Source organism: Hyla sarda, chromosome 7, assembly GCF_029499605.1.
Source record: "Hyla sarda isolate aHylSar1 chromosome 7, aHylSar1.hap1, whole genome shotgun sequence".
In the NCBI taxonomy this organism is placed as follows: domain Eukaryota; kingdom Metazoa; phylum Chordata; class Amphibia; order Anura; family Hylidae; genus Hyla; species Hyla sarda.
Genome location: NC_079195.1, coordinates 108,147,757 through 108,163,971, shown reverse-complemented (window position 1 = coordinate 108,163,971; position 16,215 = coordinate 108,147,757). Strand labels below are relative to the sequence as shown.

Sequence of the window (16,215 nt, the reverse complement as noted above, 5' to 3'; positions counted from 1 at the left end):
TGCTTAGAGGGAGGAACAGTTCTGGGCACAGACGTGACAAAAAAAAAAAAAAATTGAACAGTCTCACCCAAGTCTGTGTCTCAAGGCAGCTGCTGTGAGGAGAACTCCGCACCGTGCTGAGGGAAGAGACGCCGGCCAATAGGAGGAAGAGGCCGGGTCAGGGCAAGGAGCTCTGTGATTGGCCCCTGCATGGCCCCAACGCGCGCACCGCGCTGATTGGTGGCCATTTCACCCTACCAAGGTGCTTATGCTGCCAGGTAGGAGGAGCTAACGTCCGCCGGGCCGCCGAAGGATACCGCGGGACTCACTCTGTAATGGCGCCCGCTCCGAGCGGGAGAAGTGCCGTCGGCAGCCGCTGCTGCCGAAAGCGAAAGTAAAAAGTGCACCCGCCCGCATGGAGAAGCCTGTGGCGCGTGTACTATAAAACACACACACACACACACACGTAATAAAGGTCCCCTTATTGTGCTTGTACTGTAGCCACTGCTCCCCCAATAATAAAAAACAATCCCCCTGCAGGGAAATAAGATAACTCAGGCCAGCCCCAGCTTCAGCAGGATAGGGCCAAAAACAGAGGGTCTCCAGCTGTTGCAAGACCTAGGGAGAAAAGATACTCACCTCATGCTGAAGAACGTACCAAAAGAAGTCTTCAGTCAGCCTTTTCACCTGCGGCAAGCCAAGCTCATAGCGAGGCCAACAGGGAGGTAGGGGGACCCGGACCCATGAGGTACAACCACAAGCGCTGACCGCTGGCGAGAGGGGGTTAACAGTACATCCAAGATGCCTGCCACCTCTCGCAATTGGGAAATAGTGAACATTGTGTTCCTGAGTCCCCACCTGAAAACAGAAATAAAAAGGAATAAAGAACTAAACACATTCCCTAAACCTAAGAAAATAAAAAATATGAGACTTGGTCTGGAGAAAACCAGACCCTGTCCACCTCCTTAAGACACTAAGCAAAAACTGAATTGCTCAGTGGCCTAGAGGCGGGTATATCCTGCTGGGAGGAGCCGACTTTTTGGTTACCATAGTGTCAACCTCCTAGAGACCGCAGTATACCCAGAGTCTTTGTCCCCCAATGGAGCCGATAGAGAAAATGAGGTTTTCGCTCTACCTAGCCGGATCCAGGGCTGGTTTTAGGGAGGGCAACCTAGGCAATTGCTCAGGGTCCCCATGTCCAAAAGGGCCCCCTGAACTCTAGAGGCACATTACTGCATTTTGCCACGATTTGAGCAAAATCGGCGTAAAATCGTGGCAAAATGCCGCGATTTTGTGCAAACTGCGGCACACTACAGTAATGTGAAAGTGGCCCTGTGGGAGCCCGGGCTTTAGAGAGCCCACAGAGCAGAATAGACACTCACAGTGTATGGTAAAGGACCTTCCTGATGAGGTCACCACAGGTCCTTTACCATACAGTATACAAAGAGGAGGAGGAGGTAATAGGGAAAAGCATGTGATGAGGGGCATATAAACTGTATATAGGGGTAAAGTTAGCAATATCTTGGGGTATAGGTAACAGTATATGGGGAGCATAGGAAATAGTGTATGATGGGAGAAGTGGGCCATAGGGAGCAGTATATGTGATAGGGGGTCATAGAGAGCAGTAGATATGTGATAGGAGATCATTGAGGGCAGTATATATGTGATAGGGGGGTCATAGGGAGATGTATATATGTGAAATACGGGGTAATACTGAACAGTATATGTGAGATAGGGGGTCATAGGGAGCAGTTTATATGTGAAATATGGGAACAGGCATACAGAATATACAGAACAGTATATGTGACATAGGTGACATACAGAGCAGTATATGTGAGATAGGGGTCATACAGGGCAGTATATATGAGACAGGGCCATGGGGAGCAATGTGTGGAGGGGGGGGGGGGGGGGGGAGGGTCTTTTGGTCCAGTCTGGGGTCTGTACACCAAAGGTCATCCCCAATACAAAGAATATCTGATTGGTGAGATCTGACCCCTGGGGCCACCACCGATCATGAGAAGAGAGGTCCCTTGTCCCCCAAATGAATGGAGCAGCAGCACATGATCACCTGCAGCTCCATTTGTATCTCTATGGGACTTATAAACATTGCTGATCACTGCACTCACATGTATGGAGACCCCACAGAGAATGAATGGAGTGACATGGGATCATGTACTGTTGCTCCAATCACCCAGGGGTTCAAGTGGTCGGATCCTACCAATTAGATTTTTACACTGTGCCCTAGGTACGCTGTAGACATGGTAATGCAGCAGCAGCAAGCACAGCATTAGTGAAGCAGGAGGAAGTGTAAAGGATGGGGGTTCTGTTACTATAGAGTTTTGGGTAGACAGCAGAAGGGGCCACAGATGTCTTGGTATAGTCTTTAGTCATCAGGAAACATCATCATATTTGCCTGGGCTGGATGGAGAAGAGAACATATACAATCAGAAGACGCCACCCTGTGTCCACTGGATTTAATAGTCCTGTATGCTGTGACTGCTTCTGATAAGGTGAGAGCTGCTCTCACATAGCCACAATACAGGAGTGTTTTAGGGTCTGATTTATTTAAATGGTTAAAGTCGCATAAAAATATGTCAATAACCATCAGCACAGCCTACGAGCTGATCACTGGTATGCTGCGGCTTAAGAGCTGATCACTGGTATGCTGCGGCCTACGAGCTGATCACTGCTATGCTGCGGCGTACGAGCTAATCACTGGTATGCTGCGGCCTACGAGCTAATCACTGGTATGCTGCGGCCTACGAGCTAATCACTGGTATGCTGCGGCCTACGAGCTAATCACTGGTATGCTGCGGCCTACGAGCTAATCACTGGTATGCTGCGGCCTACGAGCTAATCACTGGTATGCTGCGGCCTACGAGCTAATCACTGGTATGTTGCGGCCTACGAGCTAATCACTGGTATGCTGCGGCCTACGAGCTAATCACTGGTATGCTGCGGCCTACGAGCTAATCACTGGTATGCTGCGGCCTACGAGCTAATCACTGGTATGCTGCGGCCTACGAGCTAATCACTGGTATGCTGCGGCCTACGAGCTAATCACTGGTATGCTGCGGCCTACGAGCTAATCACTGGTATGCTGCGGCCTACGAGCTAATCACTGTTATGCTGCGGCCTACGAGCTAATCACTGGTATACTGCGGCCTACGAGCTAATCACTGGTATACTGCAGCCTACGAGCTGATCACTGGTATACTGCGGCCTACGAGCTGATCACTGGTATACTGCGACCTACAAGCTGATCACTGGTATACTGCAGCCATCTCTCTGTTTTGGCACTTTGTGTCTTCTATGCTTTAATAATTACTTTTACCCACAGTTGCCAAAAGTCAGAGAGGAGTGGCCAGAGATCTACGATGCCCCGAGGCTGCCAAGCCTCTCTTCTCTGGCGTCACAGCACCACCCCAGTCAGACTGGCATTCAGCTCTCTTTCTTCCTCTGTCAATGAGCGGTGTCGGGGTGGTGCTGTGATGTCAGGAAAGAGATTGCAGATCCTTGACTACGTCTCTCTGACTTTTGGCAACTGTAGATATAAGTTATTTTTACAACACATAAGACAGGGAGTGCCAAAACAATTGTATGGCTGCGGTATACCAGTGATCGGCTTGTGCTGTGCTGACAGGTTTTTGACCTATTGTTATGTGACAGTTGCGCTTTAAACAAAAAGTATTCACTATGGGGGAGATTTATGAAAGCCTATTTAGAGAATGATACTAATTTTTTTTAAAGGCCTCTGATCGGTTGCTATGGGCAACTCCACCACTGATCCTCTGCACAGGTTTTTATAAAATCTCCCCCTATATAGCTTAGATTTGAACCCTATAAGGCATTTGTGTTATGGCCTTCAGCTGAGATGTAGCACAATTCAACATGGTGATCTTTGGTCGTGTGACCCATGGGCCCCATTTTTATTTTTGCCCAGGAATACTCCAGTAAAATAAAACGTACCCCCTATCCAAAGGATAGGAGATAAGTCATAGATTGGAAGGGGTCCTGCTGCTGGGACCCCCAGCGATCTCCTGCATAGCACCCCAGTCGTCAGTAGGAAGGGGGCGTGCCGAACCCCGAAACAAAGTGGCGGCTATCCTATAGAGATTCATGAAGAGGGCATGTCGGCCGCAGTTACTGCGGGGGTCTGCATGCCCCCTTCCTGCGGACTCCCTATGGATAGGTGATAATTTTAAAGGACTACTGTAGCAAAATAAAACTTATGTTTAAAAAAAAAATGATTATATATAAATCATTTTTTAAATACACTTTTGAACCCCCCTGGAGGACAAACAATCATTAGATTGCTTTAACTGTTAAATGCAGTGCTATTGTAGGTAAAGGGGATGTCCGGTGAAAATTATCTTATTCCTCCGGATAGGGAATAAATCCCAGGGGTTGAAACATCTCCCCATCACTACCACCCACCTGAAAACTTACATACAAATTGAAATTTTTCCTTTTTAATTACTTTTCAAAAAAATTCTAAAATGCTGTTTTCATCTTGTCATTATGGGGTACTGAGTGCAGAATGATGAGGGAAAACTGAAGACTTTCTGGTCCAGATTAATCATAGAATGTCTACGGTAGAGCTATTTTCCCACATTTATTTGAGTGGTGGGTTTGACTAGCCTGCATCTTATTTATCAAGAACGTGCAGAGGGATTATGAATTTTGCGCAGCTCTGCTGTGGTGGGAAAAGCTCTACCACATACACTTTTTCTAGGCACTAGTGAGGGAGGGAAGTAGACACTTTCCCGGGTCCTGAATTTGGCAGGTTAGGTGTTTTTATTTACTTTCACACAACTGCCTGGACATTTTTACTTGCATTTTAGAGGCTATAATCAAATTTGATTGTGGTGTCTAAGGGGTTAAAGCCGGGCATCACCGTGATCGGCGATGTCTGGCATTAGAGATGGGTCCTTGGGTCCTGGTGGCAGATAGCCACCAGGGCCACCCAGCTATGACCCGCGCTCAGCTCCTGAGCGCATGTCAAAGAAGGGGGGTGGGACGCTGTCTTCCACAAGTAGTTAAAGGTTGAATTCCGAAAGGTTGAAGTGATTTTCACGCCCATTGGTAGGTGGTGTAGCTTTGCGCCTAAAAAAAAAAAAGTACCTTTGCGCACAAAATAGCGACTTTTGACAAAAGGCGCAAATTATAAATACGTGACCACTGCATGGTCAGAAAGAAAAAGTTCTATGGGTAGGCAAAAAGAGTGAAACTGTCTATATCAAAAGGTGCCTAAAAGTCTCAAAATATGCTGCTTGCGCCTGAACTGCGCCTAAACATTGACAAAAAAAATGCTCTAAAAGCAGTGATAAATCTCCCCCTCAGGGTCTAAATATTTTCTAAATGCACTGTACAGCCAACCTGAGGCAACACGTACAAGAATATCTGCCATGGCAGGCTCAGAGGCCTTTAGAAGTCAACAGGTGGCACCCCTCTATTGATTTAGAATGTAGAAGATTAAACTACCGGGAATGGACTAGTTGCAGACAGATGTCAATGGTAAGATACAGCCAGCTTCTGCCACATATAAAGCAGGCTCAGCTGCTACACACTGGTAGACATTTACAGGTTAAAATAGATGGCTTCAGTCTGAAGAAGTCAGTTCCTATACAGGCTTGATTACTCATGGTGCAATCTATAATGCTATGACTGGTACACATATATGAATTTAAGTAGTTATCCACCATGAGGTGATTTTAGTGTGTACCTGGCAGACAGTAATGGACATGCTTAGGAAGGATCTGCTCTTGTCTTGGGGCTAAATGGCTATGTTGTGAGATTACCAAAACACTGTGGCTAGCTGTTTGTGAACTTGTATTTCATGTTTGACTTTTCTTTTTTTGACTACAAATCCCACAATTCCATTTTCCTCCCTCCCACACATCAGCCACCCCACCCATTGAAACATAAATGAGCTGCATCCATTCAAATCAGTGTGGTTTTCAATCAGGGTGCCTACAGCTGTTGCAGATTTCTCTCTCTCTCCCCCCTAAGCGATCCCTCCACCCATTGAAGCAGACAGGCTCCCTGTCAGCAGCTGACTAGTGAGTCAGGTCTCGGCCGCATTGCAAGCTGGGAAAAATCTGAGACAACAGACATTCTGTCTGCTGGTAAAAATAAATATTGGAGTGAAAATCACATAAGAATTGTGAGAAAACCATCACACACAGGTACAGACACTATATTATGGACTACACTAACTTTACAGCCCCTGCAGCATAGTCAAATAAAAAAAAAAAAAAATCCTGGAATACCCCTTTAATATACCTGTATTGAACCTACATGTTGGTCTTTCAGAATTAAAAGTCAATGGGGGAGATTTATCAAAACCTGTCCAGGGTGAAAAATTTATCAGCTTGCTTCTTTAATTTTTAAAAAGGCCGCTACAAAATGAAAGAAGCAATCTGGTTGCTATGGGCAACTTTTCCTCTGGACAGGTTTTGATAAATCTCCCCCAATAAATAAAATCAGAAGTAACAACCAATATAGCAGCATTTTACATTGTCACTTTTCCAAAATTAGCTGCTGCAAAAGAACAGAAAAATGACAATTTCCCCAAGTAAAGAATTATAAGTCCCAAACTTTGGCTTCTGCTTTGACATTAAATTTTAGCTTAAATCACACCACATTTACATGTCTAGGGGGAATCTACTGTTATCCTGGCATACACTACACAGTATACACAGACTTCTATAAGGCTTCTGTATGCCAAAATAGTGTTCTTCAGTTATAGGTCTGTTTTTATCTTTTTGATTGTAAAAGAAAAAAAAAATTGTATGTTCTTCTACTAATGCTATAATTAGAGATGAGCGAACTTACAGTAAATTTGATTCGTCACAAACTTCTCGGCTCGGCAGTTGATGACTTATCCTGCATAAATTAGTTCAGCTTTCAGGCGCTCCCGTGGGCTGGAAAAGGTGGATACAGTTTTAGGAGACTCTTTCCTAGGAATGTATCCACCTTTTCCAGCCCACCGGAGCACCTGAAGGCTGAACTAATTTACGCAGGATAAGTCATTAACTGCCGAGCCGAGAAGTTTGTGACGAATCGAATTTACTGTAAGTTCGCTCATCTCTAGCTATAATGTTTAAAATCTTTTGTGAGGTTTAGCCCTCATACTTACCCACAGGTTCTGTAAGTAAAGACAATATAACTTTCCTCATCTGTTCTTTCTATAAACGTAACACACGTATATCTTTCCCAGTGTCTCATAGCTTGTTTGAATATTGCTCTTTGTTGGCCTGTATAAGAAAACCATTAAAACGAAATGGTTAAATTTTGTTTTACCTGTACAGCCACATAAAAAAAAATTCAAAAGGGATCCATACTTTTTATACTACAGTTATGTTAATTTCTATATGTGAAAAATGTAGATATAATATAAATATAATTAGATCAGGACAAAATGGACATCATTTTTAAAGGTTTCACGAACCAGTAAAATTGCCTTGTATTATATAAGGGATAATTCCACCAGGCCATATTCTTTCAGTTCTTGAGGTGGCAGCTCGGCGGACTCTGTCCCCATGTGGAGGACCTTCACTAGTGGATTGATTTTCAGTCACAGCATCCAAGCTACCTTGTGGAGAAAGTTGGAACAAAATTTAAGTATTCAAGTAAAGGGTATTAAAATAGTAACAAAATCAAGAAAAGTAACTACAGTAAGCCCTCTAAGAAAAGCACCAAAAATTGCATAAAACGTTTAAGAAGAACACACGTCCGGCATGCAAGGTTAGAAAAAACAATCTTGCCGTATTAAAGGATCATATTAAGACAGAGCGACAACAAACACAAGAACCTGACACATCTCATGCTGTTAGCGCTTAGTCATGGTCTCTAATACTAAGCGCTAACAGCATGAAACGAGTTAGAGGTTTTTATATTTGTTGTCACTCTGACTTGATATGATCCCTTAATAAGGCAAGATTAGTTTTTCAACACTTTGGATGCTGGACATGTGTTCTTCCTGAACATTACACCATTGACCAAGGGACAAAACCCTGGGTCACTAATACCCTTCTTAATCCCACCCCCTAAAACTTAACTTTTATTAAAGTCACAATAATAATAATGATATGGTGATCAACTGACTTAAAATGAACCTCCTTGTGTGTATATAACTGTATAATTGGTGAACTATGAGCTGGTTGCTTCCTAGTAGTTAGTCATAGCCAGTGGTCTGCAGTCTCACTGGTTAATAAGACACAAGGGAGGTTTTGATAAAAACTGAATATGCCACCTCTACATGTTTCGTTGCAGCAGCAACGTCTTCAGGATGCCCATTTCCCTCCTGAAGACGTTGCTGCTGCAACGAAACATGTAGAGGGGGCATATTCAGTTTTTATCAAAACCTCCCTTGTGTCTTATTAACCAGTGAGACTGCAGACCACTGGCTATGACTAACTACTAGGAAGCAACCAGCTCATAGTTCACCAATTATACAGTTATATACACACAAGGAGGTTCATTTTAATTCAGTTGATCACCATATCATTATTATTATTGTGACTTTAATAAAAGTTAAGTTTTAGGGGGTGGGATTAAGAAGGGTATTCGTGACCCAGGGTTTTGTCCCTTGGTCAATGGTGTTATGTTTAATTGACCCTAACCCATTCCGGGGTAAATAATTGTTCTTCCTGAACATTCATGCTTTACCCTGATGACCACTCATTCGAGAGGGTAAAAAAAAAAAAAAAATGAACAAATCAGAGTATGCTATTAGTACAAGTATACATTATGCAGCATCTGACAGAATATAATGTAGTTTAGGGGCATAAAAAACATGACAGGATGCCTTAAAAAAGGTCTGTGGGACTGATAAATAAGGTCACAGTTTTGATTGTCTGGGGTCTTAGAGCTAAATATAGTGTTAGAAGTGCACGTCAGCGTGCTTTACTCCCCAGCCTGGCTTTATTTTAAGGCTATGAAGCCTGACTACTGTAATGAGACTGATTAAGCGTGAAGCATGGAGTAAAGTGCACTCCCACAGACTTCTCCCGGCTATATCTAGTGATTGGTGGGGGGCTCAGTACTGAGACTCTTACCAATTAAAACTTCACATGTCAAATGTTTATTTATTTATTTTTTACATGGGCACTGTCAGATTCAAAAACGTTTTATATGTTGTACATCTTGGCAAAACATTAACCTCTCTAATATACTTCATAAGAAAATTTTATTTCCTTTTTATAGAAATTATGGCTTCTAAAATCATGGCTTTGTCTAAGATGAAGCCCAGGCATGGGCAAAGTCCAATAAGCGATGGTTGGCTAGCACTCCTCTGTCTGATAGGACAGGAGAGAGCACAGGGAATACTATCAGACAGGAGAGAGCACAGAGGAGTCCTATCAGACAGGAGAGAGCACAGAGGAGTCCTATCAGACAGGAGAGAGCACAGAGGAGTCCTATCAGACAGGAGAGAGCACAGAGGAGTCCTATCAGTCAGGAGAGAGTACAGAGGAGTGCCATCAGACAGGAGAGAGCACAGAGGAGTCCTATCAGACAGGAGAGAGCACAGAGGAGTCCTATCAGACAGGAGAGAGCACAGAGGAGTCCTATCAGACAGGAGAGAGCACAGAGGAGTCCTATCAGTCAGGAGAGAGTACAGAGGAGTGCCATCAGACAGGAGAGAGCACAGAGGAGTACTATCAGACAGGAAAGAGCACAGAGGAGTCCTATCAGACAGGAGAGAGTACAGAGGAGTCCTATCAGACAGGAGAGAGTACAGAGGAGTGCCATAAAACAGGAGAGAGCACAGAGGAGTGCCATCAGACAGGAGAGAGCACAGAGGAGTGCTATCGACAGGAGAGAGCACAGAGGAGTTCTAGCCCACCCTCACTTACTGGACTTTGTCCATGCCTGTGCTTCAGCTTGGATAAAGCCATGATTTCTATAAAAAAAAAAAAAATATGTTTTCTTATGAAGTATATTAGAAAGGTTAATGTTTTTGCCAAGATGTACCGCATATAAAAAGATTTGTATCTGACAGTGCCCATTTAATGTCAGTAAAACATTGACTATAAAATATTCAAGTTGTAAAAAACATCACATGAGGTTTAAAGTAAAGTTCTAAATGTAGTTGATGTTACAGGGCCATTCCGCTTTCCGAAAGAGGAAGGCACAAAAAATGACTATGCAATAAAAAAAAAATAAAAAGCTGAAGCCTTGACAAGGTCAATCAAGTCAAGTCAAGATTTGGATTATGATACTACCCAACCTCAACAACCCCCCCCCCCCCCTCCCCAAATAAAAATTAAATTTAATTAAAATAAAATATTAAGGCATTGGAAACAAAAAATTATACTACATGACTTAGCGTTGCCTACTACACATACAAGCTGGTGGCATTCTGCTGCCTTAATCTCCGATAACAGGTTATCGGGGATTAAGGTTCAGTTTCCACCAAGCACATTAAAAAACACAGAAGAGAATTTAGCAAAAAAAAAAAAAAAAAGAGCATACATTTCTTGATAAAGTCTAAAGTGTAAGTATTTTTTTTAACAAGTTACTTAGATGCTCTTTTTTTTTCTGGTAAGGCATTGATTACTAACTAATCAACGGCAACATGTCTATAAATGTTAAAGCATAAATTATTTACAGTCCTACAAGGTACAGTTTTGATGGTAGTGTTACAAAGCATCAATAAATAATGTTAAAAAATTCGATATAGAGTATAGAAAATGTGAGATTGCTAGGGCTGAGAACTTGTCTCGATTACTGAGCTATGTAAACATATGTAACAAATCTCAATAATCCTCAATAAGCTGAGCACGTTCTCAGCTCTAGCAATCTCTCACATTTTCTATACTAGCAATGACATTTTTTAACATTTATTGATACTTTGTAACACCCTCATCTGTAAATCATTTGTTTTAACATTTATAGTTTAACATAAAGTTGCACAGAGGATATTGTGCTTTACAGTTCACCTCTATATCATTCCTTCTCTAATAATGAGACAGTGTGAGCTCGACACCTTTTGTTATTTGTCTATAAATGTTGAAAATATACATTGTTATAGCTCCTGCCCATTAAGAATATTCAGTAAACCAGCAATGTGAATAGATTGCTACTTTACTGTAAGCACTTGCTTGGCTGAGTGCAGCGCAACTTAAAGGAGAACTCCAGCAAAAATATACTTATCCCCTATCCACAGCATAGAGGTAAGTAGCTGATCACAATAAACATTGTGGCAAAGATCACATAAGAATTACGAAACCACCACCAAATAGGTACAGACACTATATTATGAAGTACACTAACTTTACATCCCCTGTGGCATTGTCAAATAAAAAAAAATATACCGGAGTACTCCTTTAACCCCTTAGTGCAGAATGCCGCCTTTATACGGCGGATGACGCAATACCTTTGCGCATTCCGACGTATATAGGCGGTGTTCATTAAATGCGCGGTCCCGCGGTGCTGATTGGGTTAATAAGCTCGGGTGTGCCAAAACGGCGGGTGCGCGGAGATCCGGAGGTCCGGTGGCGCCGTCCACGATGACGGGGGTAAGTGCCCTCCCCCTTACAAGTTGCAAAACTACAACTCCCAGCATGTGAACACAGCCTGGGCATGCTGGGAGTTGTAGTTTTGCAACATCTGGAGGACCATAGTTTGGAAACCACTGTGTAGTGGTTTCTAAACTGTGGTCCTCCAGACGTTGCAAAACTACAACTCCCAGCATGCCCAGACAGCCAAAGCCTGTCTGGGCAAGCCGGGAGTTGTAGTTTTGCAAGATATGGAGGACCACAGTTTAGGAGCCACTACACAGTGGTCTCCAAACCGTAGTCCTCCAGATGTTGTAAAACTACAATTCCCAGAATGCCCAGCTGCAAATGTCTGTCTGGGCATGCTGGGAGTTGTAGTGTTGTGCCTCCAGCTGTTGCAAAACTCTGACTCCCAGCATGCCCAGACAGCCATTTGCTGTCTGAGCATGCTGGGATTTTTAGCTGCAAGATCTGGAGGCCTACAGTTTGGAAATCACTGTGCAGCGGTCTCTAAACTATGGCCCTCCAGATCTTTCAAAACTACTAGCATGCCCGGCAACAAGTGGCTGTCAGTACATGCTGGGAGTTGTAGTTTTTCTACAGCTGGAGGCACACTGGTGGGTAAACACTGAGTTAGTCTGTAACCTAATTCAGTGTTTTCCCACCAGCGTGCCTCCAGCTGTAGAAAAACTACAACTCCCAGCATGCACAGTCTGTCAGTTCATGTTTAGAGTTGTAGGTTTGCAACAGTTGGAGGTTTGTGCCCGTAAACACCCCCTACCCCCCACAATGTGAATGTACAGGGTACATTCATATGGGCAGGGCTTTATAGTGAGCTTCCTAATGAAAGTTTGAGCTGTGGCAAATTTTCCACCGCAACTCAAACTCCCAGTGGGAAACTCACTGTAAACCCCTCGCCTGTGTGAATGTATTCTAAAAACACTAACCACACTACACAAAATAAAAAGTAAAACACTACATATACACCCTTACACAATAAAAATGCATTTCCAAAACAGAGCCTTCAGCTGTTGCAAAACAACTCCCGGATGGCCATCGACTGTCCAGGCATGCTGGGAGTTTTGCAACAGCTGGAAGCACCTTATTTGGGAAACACTGGCGTAGGGTATTTGTGGTGGCGGAGTGCAAGAGTAACGCTTGCATCTTTGTCCGCCCCTATGCAAATCCCTAATCCCTTGGTGCCCGGTCGCATTTCACGGCAACAGTTTAGGGCCACATATGGGGTATTTCCATACTCGGCAGAAATTGTGTTACAAATTTTGTGGGGATTTTCCTCCTTTTAACTCTTATGAAAGTGAAATATTGGGGTCTACACCAGCACCTACACCAGTAATTTTTTACACTAACATGCCCCATACTTTTCATTCAAGAGGAAAAAGGAAAACAAGACCCCCAAAATTTGTAATGCAATTTCTCCCGAGTATGGAAATACCGCTTATGTGGACGTAAAGTGATCGGCGGGCGCACAACAAGGCTCAGGAGTGAGCGCACTATGTACATTTGAGGCCTAAATTGGTGATTTGCACAGGAGTGGCTGATCGTTACAGCGGTTCTAACATAAATGCAAAAAAGAAAAAACACCCACTTGGTGACCACATATTGGAAACTACACCCCTCACGGAACATAACAAGGGGTATAGTGAGCCTTAACACCCCACAGAGGTTTGACAAATGTTCATTAAAGTAGGACATGAAAATTATTTTTTTTTAAATTTTTTTCACTAAAATGCTGGTGTTACCCCAAAATTTTCATTTTCACAAGGGATAATAGTAAAAAAGCCCCCAAAATCTGTAACCCCATTTCTTCTGAGGAAGGAAATACCCCAAATGTTCGTTTACAAAGCCACCATAGTGCCAGAGCAATGGACCCCCCCACATGTGACCCCATTTTGGAAACTTCTGTTTCAATATTTTTATTAAATGTTTTTTTTTGTTACAACATATACAACACAAACAACAACACAAAAACGTCATACATCTTGAAGACAAGCTATTTGATTTCTCAGTAATTCCCTCTATTCATAGACCTAGTCTATTATCATGTAAACTATAACCAAAATGTAACTAATGCATTTTACATGATCATTCATACTAAAGTTAATTATTGAATGTTGCAACCTATCTTATATTGTAACTGCTTGCCCTAAAAGAAAAAGTATAACCTATCTAAGAAATTATAGAGAAAAGAAAGAAGAAAAAAAAAAAAAAAAAGCCAACCCTCTCCTTTAATCCACCTAATTATTCTTTGTTATTAAAGTAGTTATCCAAGTATGCCATGCTTCATTCAAGTACGTGGTAGATATAATACCCCGCCCCCCCCGTGTTATATGCAATTGCTTTTTCGCATTGATATATGATGTTTATTAGCTCTTTATAGAATTTATAAACAAGCCACAGGTGGTTACACTAATGAGCGTACTGGCCCTTTAAATCTTAAAGCTCCGGTGCATGCACGCCCTAAGGGACGGGGACACACGGCCTGAGCAGAGAGGTGGAGGCAGAGGCAGGAGAAACACCCGGAGAGTGACGGACTGGGGCTCGCATGGGGGCACGTCCCGCGATGCGAGTCCCAGCCCCGTCGGCAGCAGAAGGTAAGGGGACCATGCGCTCACGGCCAGCGTGTGAGGCCGGAGCGCATAGTGTAACACAGGGTAATGCCCTTTGTGTCCACTCAAAGTTTTTTTCCATTCTACCTTCGAGATGTGACAATCCTGCTCCTTCTCCCATGCCTTATACGAAGCATATTCTGACAGGGGGAGGGATGATTCCATTAGATCATAAAGAGAGAGTAATTTGAATTTCAGATTTCTAGCTACCTCTATAGGCATATGATATAAAAAGGCTTGTGACTTTGCAGAATTTAATTTATAAATTAGATACCTGTCAGAAGGTTTCCAGAAGTCGCATAGTCTCTGCCAGGGACTGTTCCGGTTTCTCCATAGTTAAAATTACATCATCCGCATATAATGAAATTAAGTGCGATGATGAAACAATAGAAATACCTTAATTTTTTCATTAGATCGGAATGCTATAGCCAATGGCTCCATACATAAAACAAAAATTAAAGGAGATAGGGGACAGCCCATTTTGGAAACTTCCCCTCTCATGGAATGTAACAAGGGGTGCAGTGCGCATTTACACCCCACAGGTTGGTCCGTGAAAATGAAACATTTTAAATTTTCATTTGCACAGCCCACTGTTCCAACGATCATTCAAACGTCAGTGGGGTGTAAATACTCACTGCACCCCTTATTACATTCCGTGAGGGGTGTAGTTTCCAAAATAGGGTCACATGTAGGGGGGTCCACTGTTCTGGCACCATGGAGGCTTTCCATACTCAGAAGAAATAGTGGTACAAATTTGGGGGGGAGGGGGGTTCTCCTATTACCCCTTATAAAAATGAAAACTTTGGGGTAACACCAGCATTTTTGTGAAAAATAAAATTTTTCTTTTTCACATCCAAACTTTGTGAAAATTCGTCAAACATCTGTGCGGTATTAAGGCTCACTGGACCCCTTGTTCCGTGCCTTGAGGGGGTGTAGTTTACAAAATAGAATGCCATGTGTTTTTTTTTTGCTGTTCTGACACCATAGGGGCCAACTACATTCGACATGCCCCCCAAAAGCCATTTGAGCCACATTTGGTTTTTGAAAAGCAAATTTTGCTGAGTCTCTTCTGAGCATTGTAGTTTGCCCGCAAAGTACTTTACGTCCACACATGAGGTATTTCCATACTCAGAAGAAATGGGTCTACAAGAAAATGTTAGTGTAAAATTTGAAGATTTTGAATTTTCTCCTTCACTTTGCTGCTATTCCTGTGAAACACCTAAAGGGTTAACACACTTTCTGAATGTCATTTTGACTACTTTGAGGGGTGTAGTTTCATATTTTGAAATTTTCATGAAAAACTGAAAAATTGCTGCTAAACTTTGAAGCCCTTTAATGTCTTCAAAAAGTAAAAAACAAGTCAACTTTATGATGCCAACATAAAGTAGACATATGGAGGGGCATTTACTAATCTTTTACTATGTAGTCTGGTTTTTACCCTGTTTTTTTCTACTTCATTTTTGACTATGTGCGACAAATTTACAAAATTGTTGCACGGCATTAATAAATTTGGCACACATAGGCAAAAGTGGGAAGTTTACTTCATGTAGTAGAAAAAATAGTCTGTTCCTTTTTCCTGCTGTCCGAATAGGTTTGGCTGCTAGGTTTCCTTCTGGATCTTTTGTTTGAGTTTTTTTTTAGCTTTTTCACCACTTCTAAATAATTCAATAACTAAATTGTAGTCATGGCTCAGAAGTGGTAAACAGCGTTTAGTGTGTGTGTGTGTGTGTGTGTGTGTTTATAAAAAAAATGTTAACAGTTTTTTTCTCCCTAAATGTACTTACACTTTATTTATTTATTTTTTGTTACTTCTTCTACAGATCCATGTATCCTGTGGACTCCTTCGGATTCGGTGGACTACTTCAACGACCAGCGTTTTTCTTTGCTTGATGTTAATAAAATGGTTAACGAGGGCTTGTGGGGGAGTGTTTTTTTGTAATAAATTTTTTTTTAAACCTGTTGTGTTTTTTTTTACTTTACTAGACAGGCTTAGTAGTGGAAGCTGTCTTATAGACGGAGTCCATTACTAAGCCGGGCTTAGCGTTAGCCACAAAAACAGCTAGCGCTAACCCCCAATTTTTACCCCGGTACCCAACACCAGAGGG

At 42.6% G+C, this 16,215-nt stretch overlaps 1 protein-coding gene across 7 annotated transcripts in view; it reads right to left on the bottom strand.

Annotated features, from left to right (window-relative positions):
- TLL2 (tolloid like 2) overlaps positions 1 to 16,215 on the bottom strand; it is a 274,253-nt gene that overhangs the window by 55,377 nt on the left and 202,661 nt on the right. For 3 of the 7 annotated variants that reach the window (XM_056530355.1, XM_056530356.1, XM_056530361.1), the window contains 2 exons: positions 7,433 to 7,576; positions 7,121 to 7,238 (listed from right to left, as the gene is read on the bottom strand). In XM_056530355.1, the coding sequence (XP_056386330.1) occupies positions 7,121 to 7,238; positions 7,433 to 7,576 (262 nt within the window). Of the gene's footprint in view, positions 1 to 7,120; positions 7,239 to 7,432; positions 7,577 to 16,215 lie in introns of those variants that run through there. The other 4 variants (XM_056530360.1, XM_056530358.1, XM_056530359.1 and 1 more) reach the window with 2 other exon arrangements.